We start from the raw sequence: 19,032 nt of genomic DNA, 5'->3' as shown, positions 1-19,032 counted from the left end.
GAATAAAAAAAGTTGAGTTTTAAATCTCTCTCCATATCCCAAACACACACACAACCCATACTGAGCTCTTTCTTGTGATTATTTCTTTATTATTTGTGAGTAGACTTGGAAGAAAAAAGTTCATTCAATTTTCAACAGGGAAATGCATGAAGAGGAGGTTAAGATAGAATGTTAGCACTCTTGTATCTCATCAGAATGAAAGTCTCTTGTCCCACCATATTCTTTGTCTATTCCAAATTGAATCAGTAACGCTGCCAAACAAGGTTATGCATTTGAGGAGGCTGTTCTGAAACTTTTTATTTAAATTCAGTAGTTCTGGCTGACTAAGTTTCCCATACAAGTTACATTTGGCTTTAGGCATTTTTGTATATTTGCATATTTGTTCCAAAAAAGATGTCCAGTGGTTTTCTAAGTAATTGTACTATTTGAAGAATCCACAATTTTAAGTTTTTAAATTTTTATTCTGGGAAAAAAGTTAACAGAATGTTAACAATAATTACTTATTCAAGAAAAACAGTCAATTTGAAAGCGAGAAAATTTACCTAGTATATTCTTTATTATCATTTTTCCTTTGCAAGTTTGACACTATTTTGGGGAGAAAAAAAATCAAACTAAGCATAAATGTACAAAGCAGAAAATGAAAGTCCTCTGTCATTCCAGCTGGGAGATAACAGTTTGTTGCATAATTTTCCAGATTTCTTACCACTGACGTGATGTATTTTACTCTATTCTACAAAAATGAATAATTATACTACACAAACTCCTTTGTAGTCTTTACTCCCCATTTCATATCTCACAAATATCTTTCCACATCAGTTCATTAGGCCATTCTTCCTCCATTTCTTTGAAAAATATTTAACGCAAAAACTTTACCCATAATATTACCAAATAAAAATTCATATAGGAATACTATCCATTTATTTCATCCCATGCCATCTTTTAGGAAGAGTCATTTAAAATTTTTATGGCACTTTTACACATTTTTGAAGTCAGATATAGGATACAGATGGCTGAGAAGAAGCCCTGATACTTTTAAAATTTTTATAAAACAAGAACTATTTTGATTTTTGGAGGCATTTTTTCACTAATTAACAAAGATTGAAAACTAAAACCAATTACCTTTATAATTTGTGTTGAGCCAGGAGGGATTTGTTTTGAAATCAAATGGTGCCCGGACATCCAACTCATACACCCTGAAGATGTTACAAATGAAAACAGTTTACTCTGGAGGAGGCAGTTCATAACTTTGCACATCCAGGTTTGGAAGGTCATGTCTTCCTATCCAAGGATAAGTCATTAGCTTTAATCACCTTGTGGCGCATCTGAAAACTGGCTGACTTGGATGGCAGCCAAATACCCTTCTTATCCACATTGTCTTCTTTGTCCAATTAAGTCCACTTTGTTCCCCAAGTGAACTTCATTGTATTTGAGGTCTCAGCTGTGGTCCGGGGGTGGGGGGGGGCGTGCGTCCCTTCCATCAAATATGGAAAAAGAGCCTAATACTGTAACAACGGCACAGACCGGGAAGCAACAAGAACCAGGTTCCAATCCTGACAGTGATATTAACTGTGAACTTGGGCAAATTTCTCTGGGCTATAGTCTCTTATCTATAAATTGAAGCTATTAATCTATCTGAATCTAAACAGACATGGAAAACAAACTTACGGTTACCAAAGGGGAAAGGGTAAGAGAGAGATAAATTAGGAATTAGGGGTTAACAGATAACACACTACTATATATAAAATAGATAAACAATAGGGACCTACTGTATAGCACAGGGAAATACATTCAAAGTCTTGCAAAAACCTATAACAAAAGAATCTGAAAGAAATTATGTATATATACACACACACACATAGAAATACGTACAGACACACATATATGAATCACTTTGCTGTGTATCAAAACCCAACACATGTAAATTAACTATACTTCAATTAAAAATAAATACAATGATTTAATAATAGAGGAATAAAATAAAATAAAATCTGAGTCTATAAACCATGCTCAAGTTGGTAGTATGTGCAGCTGGTCAATCAGTTAAAGCTGCCTCCCAGAGCTTTAAGGCCCAACTACTTCAAATGCCTCACCTCTGATTCATATTAACTACAAACTCTTGAAATCCCATGCTTAGGGAGCCCTGAATATTCTCAGCCCTTCCTTGTTTCAGGCCCGGCCCCACCATCTCCAGTCCCAGGCAATAGCTGAAAGGATGTGAGCACCAGACTCTTCCTCAGTGGGTTTGCCTATAACCAAGCCTCTTAACATTATTCCCATTGCAAAAGTCAGAATAAGCATTTCTGGGCATTAATTTAAGTATTGAAATCAAAAGGCCCCGATTCCTTGCTTACATAATAAAATTAAATTGTATCAATAATCAACTTCCAGAAATTTCTCCATAGCTATACATAAGGTATTTCAAGGAAATCAATGTATTGGCAAGCTACATTTGTAAAGATAAAATTCAAGCATAGCTAAACAAAAAAAAAATTATCTGAAAAAAACACCTCGCACTTACACAAACATATCTTTGAAAATACATGTATTACTTTATCCTCATGATAACCCCAGATTATTACCTCCATTTGACAAATAAAGGTAGTTGAAATCAGAAAAGCTCTATGGTTTATGCAAGATGATCCACGAAGTTAGTAAGAACCTGGGCTGGAATGCAGCTCTCCCGACTCACAGTCCAAAGCTACTGCCAGTATCTATCAGAAAATACTGAAATTGGATGTACATCACCTCTAATTCCCTTCTAGCTCAAATGTCCTCTGATTCAACACCCAGGAAATAATAGCTTCACTTTCCCTCCATGCTCATTCTCCAGAGCTTCAGAGAAACAATCCTGCCTGGTTCTATTCACCTTATGGTTGTTACTTTTACCATATTTGCTTATTTCTACTTAAAAGTAAAAGTGAGAAATATGCCATTAAAAAAATCAGCACCTTCTATTCCATAAAAACATGCTGAGTTCACGCAACATGAACTCCTTTGATATCAGATCGGAGCTTCTGAATTCTGTGTGAAGGCGATGTGCTACTTACCTGAACATCAAGCAGCACAGGCCCAGAACCGCATAGTACACAGTGTAGAAGAGGATAACACATACGAGAAGGTTCTGCAAAACAACCTGCAGAGAACACAGGGGTGAGCTCCAAGAGCCTGGGCTTTTTCATATGGTTGTTGGTAATGAGTCTGACAAACAAAAGACGATGAATGACTGCTAGACAGCGTTGGCTGGTTTTGTTTTGCTTGGAGACCCATGGGGTGAGAAGGACTTCAAAGTGCACAATGAAAGTGTTGCTGACGGGAGAGGCTGGCACAGTACATATTTGCAGCAAGGATTAATGCAGTACATAAATCCACAACCACTGACCCTCCATCTACCACAACAAGCTCCTAAGTGCCAACATTTATATTTTCACTTGACCGACTGACTCTAAATCTCAGCTGTCATGAGAGTAAAAAATATGAGAACACCTAAGAAATTTTGAAAAGCATGAACAGAGAGTTCCTGTTGTGGCTCAGTGGTTAACGGATCCGACTAGGAACCATGACTTTGCGGGTTTGATCCCTGGCCTTGCTCAGTGGGTTAAGGATCTGGCGTTGCCGTGAGCTGTGGTGTAGGTTTGCAGAGGCGGCTTGGATCCCGCATTGCTGTGGCTCTGGTGTAGGCTGGTGGCTACAGCTCCAATTCGATCCCTAGCCTGGGAACCTCCATATGCTGTGGGAGTGGCCCAAGAAATGGCAAAAAAAAAAAAGAAAAGAAAAAAGCATGAACAAAAAGTTACACATAATAACACAGCAATAGTTAAACCCCTGTGTAAGAATTTACAGAGTAATTGGCCTAATAGATGGTCCTGAAATGGACCCTTTCTCATATGACTTAAGAAGAAAGCAATGCAGATAAATGGGGACAGATGGATTTTTTTTTTTCTTTTTGGTTTTTAGGGCCACACCTGTGCATATAAAAGTTCCCAGGCTAGGGGTCAAATCGAAGCTGCAGCTGCCAGCCTATGCCACAGCCACAGCAGCTCGGGATCTTTAACCCACTGAGCAAGGCCAGGGATTGAACGTACACCCTCATGGATACTAGTTTGGCTCGTAACCCGCTGAGCCACAATGGGAACTTTCAGGGATAGATGGCTTATTCAGCAAGCAGTGCTATGAAAACTGTCTAACTTCTAGGTAGAAAAATCTCATTAGGTTCCAGTCTTGTTGAGAAGGGATGTATCCATTACACTCAGTAATGTATTTTTTAGTGTCCGGCATGGTTCCTGGCACGTAGTAGGTACTCAATGAAATGAGTTGAGTTTTAGGATTAATAGAAGAATGGCTGACTTTCAGTCTGCACACGAGTTGTTTAAGGGGCATCCACTATGACTTTTCAGAGCCCAGACCACACTGAACACTACCTCATATAAAAGCAATCTTTGATGTACAACAAGATAGTAATCAATCAGCAGATAATTATCAAGTGTTGACATTGTGCCCAAAGCTGTTTCAGACTTCCTGGCATTACAAAGGAAGTGAGACAGACAAAATTATCATACAGTAAACATTTAGAACAAGCAAATATATCCAATATTTATATGCCCTTTTAAAGAATACTTGTATAGATTAGCTCATCTTTCAAAATAAACACATGAGCTAGGATTATAATTACCTCTTTGTGGATTAAGAAAGATTCGGAGACATTAAGGATATTCACAAAGCTGGTCACTGGAAGAACTGCAATTTTATACCATGTTTATTAACTCTGAGGCAGAAAGCAAACTTTATGGTTATGATTATAAGGGCAAAATTGCCTCACTGAAGAGAGATAACCTAGGTTTCATAAAGATATAGACTGTTAGTAAGAATCATAATGAACCACACTCTTCATATTTAATATCAGCCTATATGTCCTTTAAGCGATTCTCAAATACAAAGCGTTTGCATATGAAACATGTAAATTCTCTGCACTCCATACCTAGATATTTGGCTTCTGTAGACAGTGTGTAGGACCCAGGTATCTGCATTTTAATAAGCCTCTCCGATGATGCCAATGCAAAGATTTACTGAGGACACAGGAACAGGTCCAAGGGATAAATAGAAACCTAGATTTTTCCTATAGGTTCCTCCTGAAGTAGGATTTCTTAATGGGAACTGGATGGACAACTAATAAATTGGGTTCCTGAGGCAAATGGACAAGATGGACAAGAGACAAATTTCCAAGAGAAATAAGCAAATATAATCCTTTACTTCACTAATAATAACAAAAATGCGATGAGACACTATTAACCTCCTGCCAAGTTAGTCAAAATATTTTTCTTTTTTAAAAAGGAATAACTTGTTCTGGTGAATAAAAGAGTCACTGTTCTAGATGGCTTATGTGAGTGGAATTTAGTACAAGTCTATCAGAAAGCAGTGGATCAATATATATTTTCAAAAGTGTGATCCTGAACCCAAATATATATATTTCTGGTAAGAAACAGAAAAGTCTTAATAGTGTTTGTCTTTACATTGTAAAAGCATTGCATTTCTTCTTTTTCTTATTTTTTTACTATACTTTATAAATTTATAATGAAAGAATGAAAGAAACTTAATCTTTAGCAGTTGTAGACTGCTAGATTTTGGGCAAGTTATTCTGAATGATGTTTTTAATCTGTAAATTAGGTGGTGGTGGTGTTTTTAACCACTTTGCACTCATTATCTTGTTGAATACTTAATGTAAACTACAGACTGTGCAGAAAAAGATATGCTCAAGTAAACACAAAAAATATGTGCAAATTCAGTGTTTTCAAGTAACGCGGAAGCCCACTGTGGACTTCAGATTCCTAATTCCAGAATTCATAATCTTTTTGCTTTGTTTTGTCTTTTGGCCACACCAACGGCATATGGAAGTTCCCAGGCCAGACATCCAACTGTACCACAGCAGCAACACAGACTGCTGCAGTGACACCACCAGATCCTTATTCCACTGTGCCACAAGGGACCTCCAAGAATTCCTAATCTTGAAGGGTAATTCTAACTCCAACTATGTTGGTGCCATTTATGTGCATTTAAAATTTTATAGAGAAGGAATTCTCGTCGTGGAGCAGTGGTTAACGAATCCGACTAGGAACCATGAGGTTGCGGGTTCAGTCCCTGCCCTTGCTCAGTGGGTTGACGATCCGGCGTTGCCGTGAGCTGCGGTGTAGGTTGCAGACGCGGCTTGGATCCCGTGTTGCTGTGGCTCTGGCGTAGGCCGGTGGCTGCAGCTCCGATTCGACCCCTAGCCTGGGAACCTCCATATGCTGCAGGAGCGGCCCAAGAAATAGCTAAAAAATTAAAAAAAATAAAATTTTATAGAGAAGAGATCATCCTAGTCTCCATTAGAACTAAGGAAAGCATCAACGTACTCATCATATCAACAACTATGGCAGAGGCTGCAAGCAGTCTAAATAATATTTGCAGGACTAGTATTTTAGGTTATATTTCAAATTTCAACATGTTCATTAGGCTCCATCTCTAGTTATAGGGAACAGAAAGAGCATGCCCTCCTAATGGTGATAACTGAAACACTTTCAGAATCAATTCAGAAAACTGTCTTAGTAGCTCTTCAACTATACTTTGCCACCATTCACGATCCACAGCAACCTAAAAGATAAGCACACACTGGCCATGCATGCTTAGGACTAAACTCTTCTGGTATCTGTTCTCTCTATTTCTTCTTTTAGCTCTTCTCTTAATTATTCATCTCCCTCTGATGCAAACACAAAAGAGAGAGAGAATCTGATTATATAACCCAGTTACTACCTGGTACATGGTACCCTGGTTGGATAGAGAGCTCTCAGCAGGTGCTGATGGCTGGCTGGCTAAGTCGTGGATGGCTATCTTTGAGTCAAATGAACCTCTTTAAAGCAAACAGGAGTGTCCAATTACAGAGTTCCCCTCAAATAAAGCATGGCAACCTATGTAAAATGTACCCCACGAATCCGGCTGAGCTAAGGGGATAGTACCTAGAATAACTTCCAGAAAGAGGCAGAGAACTAGCAGGCCTCTGGCATATTTGCTGCTGTTAAACTATTAGTAAGACAAATATCTGAAAACAAGGCCGGATATAGACTTTTAAAAAACTCTATGATAGTGTTGCTTACCAGCATTGAGGTAGTTTGGGGGTGGGGGCTGTTAGGGGAAGATTCTCTTGTTTGCAGATACTGGTTAGCAGGTTTCAGACAATTCAGGTCTTCTCAATTTCTTTCCTAGCCTGTACAGTTCAGTATGTTCTAAAATACCCTAGGGCCCCAGTTGCCTTTTTGGTTTGCTAAATTCTAGCTATTATTTAAATAACATACATTCATTAACTCAGACCCAAAAGTATTTGGTACAAAAGATAAAAAATGAGATCTACAGAGAGTCATTGTGGAAAATCTGGCAAACAAAAACATAAAGCAAAAAAGAAAAAAAAAAAAAAGAAAAAAAAGAGAGAAAAGAAAATCTCCCATAATTCATGATCCAAACAAATCTAGGTTACATTGCTAGTCAACAACCATCAATTCCTTTGGTCAACATCTGTAGCATCCAGAGATTGGACTTCAGTGGGGGGCTTTTGGGTCCCTCTTCCGTATCCTCAATTCAGTATCTGAAAACTAAATCTGATAGGAAATGTGAGTATCCTAATGGTGTTTGTTTTTAGATGAGGAAATCATAAATGTTCCCTTCTCCCGTTTCCATATTTTATACATTTCTAATGAAAGGAAAAGACCAGATTTCTGAATGTTACAATAACTGCAAGTCCTACTTAAAACGGTGCCAAGTGTGCAGACATTTATTAGCAGACAGACACAAAAATATTTATACAACCTATTTCGGAAAACTTGGGGAAGTCCCACTTTCTGTCTCTCAGCACTTTGACAAACACTTTGAGTTTGTCTGGTTTACTCTGAGGCAGGCCTGGTGACATCCTGAAGCCAGATGACTGACCCTGGCCAGATGGGTTGACAGGTTCCTCCAGGAAGTAGGGGTACAATGCAAGACCTAGATCTTGGGTGCTTCTCTGATGGTACTTAGGTTCCTGAGCCTCCCAGATTCTGATCCCTTGTTCAGGTAAGGAGAGTGAGGCCCACTCACTTTTGCATATTTTGACAATATTCATCTCACCAGTGGGAAAAAAAGAAATTGTTCTGATTTTCATTAACAAAGTCGTCTCTGGTATGGGCTTCAAATAATAATTTTTAAACAGCCTGAGAACCTTTTCTTTTCTTTTGTTGCTTTTTAGGGCCACACCTGCAGCATTACGGAGGTTCAAGGATAGTGGTCAAATCGGAGTTACAGCCGCTGGCCACAGCCACAGCCACAGCAGCAACACAGGATCCAAGGCGCATCTGTGACCTAGGATCCTTAACCCACTGAGCGAGGCCAGGGATCAAACCTACAACCTCATGGTTCCCAGTCGGAGTCGTTTCTGCTATGCCATAACAGGAACTCCCTGAGAACCTCTTCAAGTATGATTCTTGATAGGGATATTTCAGATGCTAACCAACAGCTCCTGGTGTGTAGATTCACATTAATCTGTGCACACCAAGCTTAACACTATATTACACCAAAGGATCTTGTATTTCACACAAAAATCTATTTTCAAAACAAATCTTCCTTTTTATATTAATACTCACATTTTCCCCTTTTAAATGGCTTAAAACTTGACAGCCTTTGCAAAAAGATGGCTAGGTATAATACACAAGGGTAACATGAAACCATAACATTTATTTCTCAAAGGCAGAGAATGAAAATAAAATTTTCAAAGAACTTAGGTATTTTTTCTCAAACTCTCACAAGAGCAGGACATTTCCTATATAACCACAAAACTACTAACACACACAAGAAATTTTACTTGGATGCAACATATTATTTCCATAGAGTCCACATTGAAATTTCTCCAATTGGCCTGAAAATCAGAGAAACCTAGAATCAAATTTTTGCAAGTTACAGTTGGTTGTCATAGCTTTTAGTGTCATAGTTGGAATTTGTCTGATAGTTTCCTCCTGATTACAGTCTTTGGGAAAGAATTCTGCACAGGTAACACTGTGTATTTCCCGAGTAACTCATGAAGAGATACCTAATATCACTTTGTCTCATTTTTAGTGGTGGTCAGTTTGATCACTTGCCAGATCTCCCTATTTTAATTGCACTGTTTATCTTTTGCAGTTAATAAGTAATCTGTGAAATGTACTTGAGATGATGGGACTATCCTGTTTCCTCAAAACTTTTTACCTATTAGTTTTTATCATCCATTGACAGACCTTGTCTGAATCAATTACTTACACTGGTGCTATAAAATGGTGATTTTCTTACTTTATTTTTTCCTCTGGATATTAGTACACGTTTGCCTATAAAGAGATTTCCTTTCTTATCTTTGAATTTATGTACTTATTTATTCATCTGTTTTTGGTAACTTTTTAATTTTCTCTGTGTTCAAATGCATTAATATCATGATTCTTGTTGATGTTAAAATTATCCCAGGAGTTCCCGTCGTGGCGCAGTGGTTAACGAATCCGACTAGGAACCATGAGGTTGCGGGTTCGGTCCCTGCCCTTGCTCAGTGGGTTAATGATCCGGCGTTGCCGTGAGCTGTGGTGTAGGTTGCAGACGCGGCTCGGATCCCACGTTGCTGTGGCTCTGGCGTAGGCCAGTAGCTACAGCTCCGATTAGACCCCTAGCCTGGGAACCTCCATATGCCGCGGGAGCGGCCCAAAGAAATAACAAAAAAAAAAAAAATTATTCCAAATTTGACCAGTTTGAGCACCCACAAGATAACTCCTGTGTTCATTTTATGTAACCCCATCATTTTTTTGGTACTTCTTTGCTTTCCCCCACAACCTGACATTTCAAGGAGATACTACTATTTCATCACTATAGTTCCATATGATTTTTCTCCTACTTGTGAGCTTTCTGGTTTCTTCCATTAGTTTCTGCCTTTCTATCTATTCTAGGATCAATAGCACACTTTTAATTACAGCAGTTTATAGCATGGTTTAATAGAGTCATTCCTCATTATTCAGTATTTTGGGTTCTAATGATTATATTTATGTTTATTTTGCCATATAACCTTCCAAATCTACTTGAATAACCTAAATAACATTACTTTTTGCTATTCTTATTGTGATCATGCTAAATTTATTAATAAGATGTGAATAAAGAGTTCCCGTAGTGGCACAACAAAAATGAATCTGACTAGGAACCATGAGGTTGTGGGTTTGATCCCTGGTTTCGCTCAGTGGGTTAAGGATCCAGCATTGCTGTGAGCTGTGGTATAGGTCACAGACGTGACTCAGATCTGGCACTGCTGTGGCTGTGGCGTAGGCTGGTGGCTACAGCTCCAATTAGACCCCTAGCCTGGGAACCTCCATATGCCATGGGCGTGGCCCTAAAAAGACAAAAGACAAAAAAAAAAAAAAAAGATGTGAATAAATAATAGAAATATAAGGTTTACACATGCTATCCAAAACAAAAAAACTCCACATTCATTCAAGTTTTCCTTTGTATTTTCAAAAATAGATATTTTCCTCAGATTTTATGCATTTTCTCTTGTTATTCTTAAATAAATTTTTTTTTACTACTAATATAACTTAAGTTTTAACTTGTTGCATCATCTAATCAGCTATGTTTTGTGTATAAAAAAGCTTCTAATTTTTGTTTTTAGTTTAATATTCTATTACTTTACTGAATTTTTTATTATGGTAGTTTTTTTTCACTCACTGTCTTGGATTTCTCCAAATATACTGCAACATCATCTGTAAACAGAGATAGTTTCACCATCACGCCTATTCCAATGCTTATGACTCTACTGTTTATTCTAGTTTGATTGTATTTAGTGCCTCCACTATTTTTTTTACTTTTTATTTTCATTTATATTTTTACTGATATAAAATTTTAATGAGTAGACAAAAGTAATTACAGAACTATAGTCCCAATTAATACAAGTGAAGAAATCCTTAAGATGTATAGCAAATTAAATCCAGGAGAAAGTAAAAAAATAAAATATGCACCACTGGATTTCGTTAGAGGAAAATATGGCTGACTAAATACTGGGGGGACTAAATACTGGGGAAACAATCAGCTTCGCCCCCCACAGTCTGGTTTCTTCTCTGCACCAGAGAGAATCTGTAAAGGCCTGAGTCAGGATACCTCGCTCCTTAGCACTAAACCTTCTATGGCTCCCACACTCTCAGCAGGCGCAGCTCCGCCTATGCCATTGCAGGGCTCATTCCTGCCCACTTGCTCTCTGGTCCCAACAGACATAGCGTAGACTTGCGGTTTCAAGAGCATTCCCACGGGCATGCATAATAAGCACATGCTAGTTCTTGTGCCTGGAAACCCTTCCTTACTTCGTCTCACTGGGTTCCAGAAACGAGAGAAGCTTCTCCACAGCCCCTGGTCTGGAATAAGGACCGTGGGCCAAAAGGACTCACCTCTGGGTGCCCCAAACTCTCAGGCAGCGAGAGCGGAAGGTGAAAGTTGCTAAAACCACAGAATCCTTTATATCCAGGTCCAAGACTAAGTGCACGCAGGTCCTGGTGACTGGTAGCTGGAAGAAGCCCACCCTCGCACCTGCGTCCAACCCGCCGTGGACTTGGTGAAGTGGGCGGGGTCGGGGGCGGGGCCTTCCAGCTTCGTGGACTCCACGGAGGTTCTGCCGGGTTGGGGCGTGACCTCGACTGACCTGCGCTCTGAGCCTCAGGTTTTCTGGTGTAAAAGGCGCACAAGGCCCCGGGCGCCGCCTCCAGACCCCTGGAGGAAGGAGGGTTGGTGCGGAGTCGGGAGATCACGCAGCCTGGCCAGGTGGAGGGCGCGGCCTGTGCAAAGCCGCAAAGGTAAGTCCCCCTCTCTTCCTCCACCTTCCTTAGGTGCCCTCGAAGAACTGCCTGGGAAGCAGCCTGGGCCCAGGGCCCGTGTGTCCACCAACGCGGTGCACTGACCAAGGCGCACCAGCCACCTCTAATATGTTTTTTAAAAGTCCTAGAGTTAGCGAGTATCCTTGCCTTGTTTCTGACCTTAATCTGAATACTTCTATGAGTTCCCTGGTGGCCTAGTTTTTAAGGATCAGGCCTTGTCACTGCTGTGGCTCCAGTCGCTGCTGTGGCGCGGCAGCCCAGGAACTTCCGCATGCCTTGGGCGGCAAAAAAAAAGAAAAAAAAAAAAAAAAAAAAAGATGTGAATGCCTCCAGTATTCTCTAGTAAGTGATATACTGGCTCAGAACTGCACTGTGTGTGTTCTGTGTGTTTGTGTATAGTTATAATCATATATTAACACTAAAGAAAAAAATAGTTCAGTTCACATTTTATTCAATGTTTTGATAAACAAGAATGGTTGTTAATTTTTGTGAAAGGCCATTTTAGTATCTATGAAAGTGATCATAGGATTTTCTACTTAGATTTTTAGAATAAATATTACTTGGGTTATGATGTAATTTTTACTATGAGCTCCTGGATTCTGTTTGCAAATGTGTTATTTAGAGTTTTACTTCCATACTGAGATTGAGATTGTATTTTCTGTGCTATCTTTATAAGGTTTAGATGACAATAGAATTCTTGTTTCATAAAAATATCTGGTGGCTTTTCTTCTTTCTCTATACTCGGAAATAATTTAAGTAACATTGGGGGTATATTATCTTTGCAGATTCAGGAGGGTTCCCCTGTGAGAACTGGGCCTAGTCCTTTCATAACAACCTTCTCTTTTTATTCTATGGAAGCTGGAAGACCTTAAGTGATTGTGCCAAGCAGAATGTTCCAACTGACTAGAACAGCTAGCTTTATTCTATAGAGAAAATATCTGTATTTTCTTCAGGGTCTAGTCCATATATCATATTCATACTGCACCTCCACTCAAGGACAGAATCAATCCTTCCTTCCTTCTTTTTTTTTTTTTTTTTTCTGCTTTTTTTTAGGGCTGCACCTGTGGCATATGGAAGATCCCAGGCTAGGGGTCTAATCAGAGCTATGGCTGCCAGCCTACACCACAGCCCCAGCAACACAGGATCTGAGCCACGTCTGTGACCTACACCACAGCTCACGGCAATGCCAGATCCTTAACCCAGTGAGCGAGGCCAGGGATCGGACCCATATCCTCATGGATCCTGGTCGGGTTTGTTAACCTCTGAGCCACGAAGGGAACTCCCCTCCTTATTTCTTTTACATCCATAGCATTATGCTGTGTCATACAGATTGGATCACATGGTTGTATCATATTTATGGAGGTGCCCATTTCTCTAGTCTCTCAGAGATGCTAATTTAATCATATTTGATTCGTCAGCCACAAAAATATTGTTTAACCCTTCATAAGTGTTCACTAAATATATTTTGAATAATAATTAATGAAGAGAAGGAAAAACCAATGAAAGCCCACTTCAGTGGAAAGGATAGTCTACTTATAAAAAAATGTGGACTCTAGGATCAGATACACCAGAGTTCTTTTCCATTTTCTCACAGGCAAGTGTGTGACATTGGCCAATTACTCTCTGTGTTTTGTTCTACTTATCTGTAAAATATAGGTAAAAATCTTATAGGGATTTTGTATTCAGAACATAAATAAGAATCCTAGCATTAGGTACTATATGTGCTAAATAGGTAATAATTTGCCCTCTGCTTATTCCCTGTGTGAAAGCCTGCTGCTGGGTTCTTTAGGGAATTCCTAGAGAAATCATGAGCTCCAGCATACTGATGCTGGATCTCTATGAAAATGTCTGTAGGGATGAATTCTCCAGTTCAGGTCAATAACCATAGGGAAATGCAGGAATGTGTTTTGCCTCTGAGATTTTTACATGCAACATTTATTTTAGAATTGGAATTTTACATTAGTTGCATGTAGTTTTGAAATGTGTATTCCACTGGAGTTCTGAGAAACAATGCATCGTATCCTGAACAACAACTTAGCAGTTCTCATACCTGGGCTTTCTTCCCAGTTCCTGTGCTGTTTCCCCAGACAGCAAATTAATTAAATGGCCTTTGGCCATAACTCTTTCCCTTGAGTCAGCTTTTCTCTCATTTAAAGTGTAGAGTTAGGGGGGATTTAATTAGCCCAATGCCTGGCACATTGCATGCACTCAATAAATGTCTGTTGAGTTTTGGAATTCTCTTTAGATGAAGGTCACTTTTGCTATTACTATTAATTTATGAGCATATCAGTAATTCCTGTGCTGATAATGTTGACAATGAATGGGGACTTACGCTAACTCAGTTTATGGTGATGTATTATGAGAATTGAGATTTTTCAACAACTCTCCCATTTTGAACATATTCACTATTGGTTTAATGTTCTAAGGCTGTGATTCTGCATATAAAGCTCTGGGATTCTAAAAAAGTGCAACAATTACCTGGATATTTCCACTGGAAGGATCATGGATCTGTGTGTGTGTGTGTGTGTGTGTGTGTGTAAGCCCAGACTAAATATAGCGTCCTCAATCTTTATGTAAGCTACTTAAGGGAGAGGATAGTGTCTTTTAATTTTTATCTCTCCAGTAAAGTTATTATTGTTAATCCAAGCCCCAAACTGTACATAAGTTATGAACAGTTTAAAATCCTCTTAAAAATGTTTCTTCAAAAAATTTGCCTAAAATAATGTTTTTACTGACCTAGAAAAATTTCCTTCGCTGTTGCCATACTTAACATTTCTTACTGATGATCTATGTTGTGATGATGGCAGTAAGCAGAGAAAGCTTAAGGAAGTACACACAGCCCTGATATTTTACTAAAATGAATGTAGCACTAATTCATAATCATCGTTCAATTTTTAAATAAAAATCAGACTTTCCAGAGTGTCATTCCCTTAAGGCTGGATGTTTATAGGCCCAAGGCCTATGTAAATTTACATAGCTGTTTTGAGGTTTTGCATATTTCTTTGTTTTAGGTGCTTTGATTTTTTTTAAAAAGGGGTATTTTTATGCTGAAATAAAATACAACTGTTAACACCAGCCTCAAGGGAAAAGAAACTAAAAACTTACAGCTGAAAATGTTGCAATATTTTGCCTTTAAAATCTTGTACATCCTTTCAAAGTTGGAAAGAATAAAAGCCACCCCCTGCCAAAAAAGACTGAGGACAAACTGTCATGATTTCAGAAAACGATAGCAGAAGTGCAGGTGTTAATACTAGAAAGTTTGCCTGTGAGTAAAATGGCACCTCTGAAACAGCCACTATTTAAATGTTTTTGAATCTTTTCTTGGGCACGGATGCCTTTATATTGCCACCATTACCACACAATGCGAGCACTACTGCAGAATGTTTTCTGCATGGTACACAGCCAAAAGCGAAACAAGTTGCCTACGGACAGAAAGGACATTTATAGAACTTATTTGCTTACGCCAGGGCTAGGTAGTAATTTAAAGGCAATGCAAAGAAGTACTCTCTCTTTACCTTGCTGGGAGCAACTCTGACCTGAAGAGCCATGTACACATCCTATGTCAAAGAGTGGTGAAATCCATACATCTTCTATTGACGACATCTGGAAGAAGAGACAATTGTCATGTGAGCTTTTCAATTACTCTGGAAGACTGTGAGACACAGTTGTGCAGGATGATTGGATTACACGAAAAGGAGACAGAAGCCATCTGTGAGCCAAGCATAAGCTGCTGAGTGCCAAATGAACATCCTTATTAGGCGACTGAGTTCTCATACCATTTGTAGTTTGGTCAAGTTTGAAAGATGACTTGATTGTTTTCAGGCAGTGCTGCAAATAGGCAGGGACTTGAAATTCTTCCTGGCTGTAAGAGCTGTCTCATACTTAAATTAGAGACATAGCTTCTCAGATAGGGATTCTTGAGGCTGTCTCCAAAGATGCTGCTGCCATTCATGCTGAAGCATGACCTGTCCTCTCTGTTTCATTTGCAAGGATCATAGATGATGGAGAAAGAAATCATCCTACTTCTGGGCATATATCTGAAAAAATCTATAATTCAAAAAGATACCTGCATCACAGTGTTCATTGCAGCTCTGTGTATAATAGCCAAGACATGGAATCAACCTAAATGTCCATCGACAGAGCAATGAAAAATGAAGATGTGGTACCTATATACAATGGAATATTACTCAGCCATTAAAAGGGGGGAAGTAATGCCAATTGTAGCAACATGGATGGACCTAGAGATTACCATTCTAAGTGAAGTAAGTCAAAGAAAGAAAAATATCATTTGATATCATTTACATATGGAATTTAATTTAAATTCAATTTAATTTAAAAATGATACAAATCATCTGATTTACAAAACAAACTCACAGATTTGAAAACAAATGGTTTTCAAAGGGGAAATGTTTACCAAAGGGGAAATGTAGGGGGAGAGGTAAATCAGCAATTTGGGAGTAACATATACACACTGCTATATATAAAGTAGATGCCAACAAGGACCTACTTAGAGCACAGGGAACTCTACTCAGTATTCTGTCATACCTACGTAGGAAAAGAATCTGAAAAAGAATGAAGATATGTAAATGTATAACTGAATCACTTTGCTGTATACCTGAAACTAATACAACACTGTAAAGCAACTATACTCCAAAAAAATAAAAAAGAGAAATCATCAGTCCCTTTTACATCATGGCAAAGCAGTATAAAAATTCTGACTATCTGTTGGGAAGCAGAAAGATCTTCATGCTCTAAAATAATGGCTTTTATACAGTCAATGGAATGTTTTCAAGAACTGCCAGAATGCAGTCAGTACTGGAATTCTGCATCTCTCTGTGCCTCAGGGCTCCAGAACCAGCCTTTTATTTATCCTGTTTCATCTCCCATCTTTTGATTGGCCCCTCACTTGTAGATGGGAATTCGCCTGTATTCTATATAGTTCTTTTCCCATTACAGCATCTTCTTAACCTCTGTATAGATCACATTATACAATATATATCCTCACACATGAGAGTATGGCTCTGGTAAAGGTGAGAAGAGTGTCTTTAGCAAGCCCAAGGCTTGATATTTTTCTTCTCCAAATGTTTTAAGTTTGATTTTCATGATGCATGTTAGTAACACTCAGTGTTCTTTTATTAATGTTCCTTAAATAATTCCATTAATATATGGTTGCCCTGCGGTCTCTTCTCACATGTGAGCTCTTGCAGAGAAAGGGTTTTCTGCCTGCTGGTAACTTTGTAACAATTCCCAGTGTCTGCTTCAGAATTTAATTCTTGGTGGCCCTTCAGTAAATGTTGATTGACTTTGCCCTGTTTGTAACAGAAACCGCCAGTTTTTCCCCCTAAAGTGGATAGGGAGCCATAGCCCAGTGCTAAGGACTTGCACTTCACTTGCTCTACTCCAGTACATTCAGAGTGTTCTGTGTACAACTCAGACTCCATCAGAATTATCTAGTTAAATAGTATCCACTCCAAACCTATCTCCTCAGGAAAGTTGGCACTGTGCATTGGGAGCTAATACTAATTTCATTACAACCATCTTACTGTATAAAATATTAAAAAGTACTAACTTTTTGTAATTATACTGGAAAAATTAGATAACCAATAGAGTATTTTGGGTGAATGTTGTGTGTGTGTGTGTGTGTGTGTGTGTGTGGTTGCATCTGCAACAATAAATATCTTTTATTTATTTTATTTTATTTATTTATTTATTTTATTTATGATCTATTGTGAGAAAACAGCATGATATAGACAACCTATATACTCATTCAATAGCTCTAATTCTGTTTTCCAAATTTGCCATTAGATTGATAAAATATATGCCTGTGTCTCTATTTTGTGTATAGGTGTACATATGCATATATATTTTTCTTTCCATTCAGCACACCCATATGGAAGTTAGGAAATAAAATATTAAAAATTCTTCACATTCTTGCATTCTGAATTGTGTGCCCTTTGACATTTAATTGTTTTAAAGTGTTTTTAGTCCCTTTGTATAACTCGTATCAGGTTCTTTGTTAAAACCTAATTTAGCTACTTCCTTCATAGTAGAGACATTAAAAAAACTTCAAGGTATTAAAGAGATAGTCTCAAGATAATAGTAAATAATTTAGAACATCTTCCTGAGAAAGTTAGAAAATGAGCTCACATCCACAATCACCAATCCCAAATCTTTGGGGCTAGATATATTTCCAAATTCAGAAAGATGTGAATTTTAGACAGATAGTCCATGTAATTACATCACACACCCAAGACAGATAGAACTTCACGCTGTATTCAGATGCATTGTTTGAACAGCAAAATATACGAATATTTACTCCAAGTGGGATAAATAAAGATAGAAATAATTTTGTATCAATTCAGGTAAGGTCTTGCCACCGAATTAACTCAGGTTAGGTAATTTTCTACCACCATTAGAGTTATAAAAATAATTAAGTTTCAGAGCTTTGTAGATTTTGGATTCACAGCTAACAAATTGTAGAGGTGTACAAATTTAATTATAAGAATCTGAAGATTGGTGTTGATGATGGAGCTGCAAATAAATTTTAAGTGATATGATAAAGATAAAGATGCTGCTTTAACAAAGTCAAATTTCCTTAAGAAGTAAAAAAGTAAAATTCTTTGCCCTTTGTGCCAGCATTGAATGAAACTGGTTTCCACTAATGCTTTCTGTTCCTCTTATTATAGTTGGCTTTGCTTAGAAGCCCAGTGCTATATATTTTTAGTTTTAACTGATTTTCTCTAACCCATTTCTCCCTTTCCTGGCCTTCTACCACATCTGTTATTCACTGGCTTTTTGAAATTAAAATAAAACACTTGCAGGATATCACTAAATCATAAAACATATTAAGAATAAACAGGCTCTATTTTATCTCGGGGAGCTGTAGAAATACCAGTCAAAGTAGAAGTAGATTTTTTTCCTGGTTTTAGCCTTAATGGAGTTTTCTTTAGATTTGGACCCTTGTTAAAGGGAAGATGTATGTCTACATGCATAGGTACACTCCGATTTCATCGTTTCAGGTTCATTGAGTAATAAATTGTGTCTTGAAAGATAAAGTCACAGTAAGGGACAGTACCTCTAAAGAGTAATGGCACAGAATCAAAAACAATTGGCATGAATATTTAAACCCTTATTAGACAGTAATTTTCATACTCCCTCCCATAAACCTAAACCA

At 38.2% G+C, this 19,032-nt stretch overlaps 1 protein-coding gene across 2 annotated transcripts in view; it reads right to left on the bottom strand.

Moving 5' to 3' along the window:
* TMEM244 (transmembrane protein 244) overlaps positions 1-15,899 on the bottom strand; it is a 39,131-nt gene extending 23,232 nt beyond the window's left edge. Inside the window, exons 1-4 of one of the 2 annotated variants that reach the window (XM_021088422.1) lie at positions 15,635-15,899; positions 15,374-15,461; positions 3,048-3,133; positions 1,120-1,193 (exon numbers count right to left, since the gene is read on the bottom strand). In XM_021088422.1, coding sequence (XP_020944081.1) covers positions 1,120-1,193; positions 3,048-3,133; positions 15,374-15,406 — 193 coding nt within the window. In that variant the 5' untranslated portion in view covers positions 15,407-15,461; positions 15,635-15,899. Of the gene's footprint in view, positions 1-1,119; positions 1,194-3,047; positions 3,134-15,373; positions 15,612-15,634 lie in introns of those variants that run through there. The other variant, XM_021088425.1, reaches the window with a different exon arrangement.

This window comes from Sus scrofa, chromosome 1, assembly GCF_000003025.6.
Source record: "Sus scrofa isolate TJ Tabasco breed Duroc chromosome 1, Sscrofa11.1, whole genome shotgun sequence".
Taxonomy (NCBI): domain Eukaryota; kingdom Metazoa; phylum Chordata; class Mammalia; order Artiodactyla; family Suidae; genus Sus; species Sus scrofa.
Note: the sequence above shows the minus strand (reverse complement) of the source record. Positions and strands in the feature narration are given on the sequence as shown.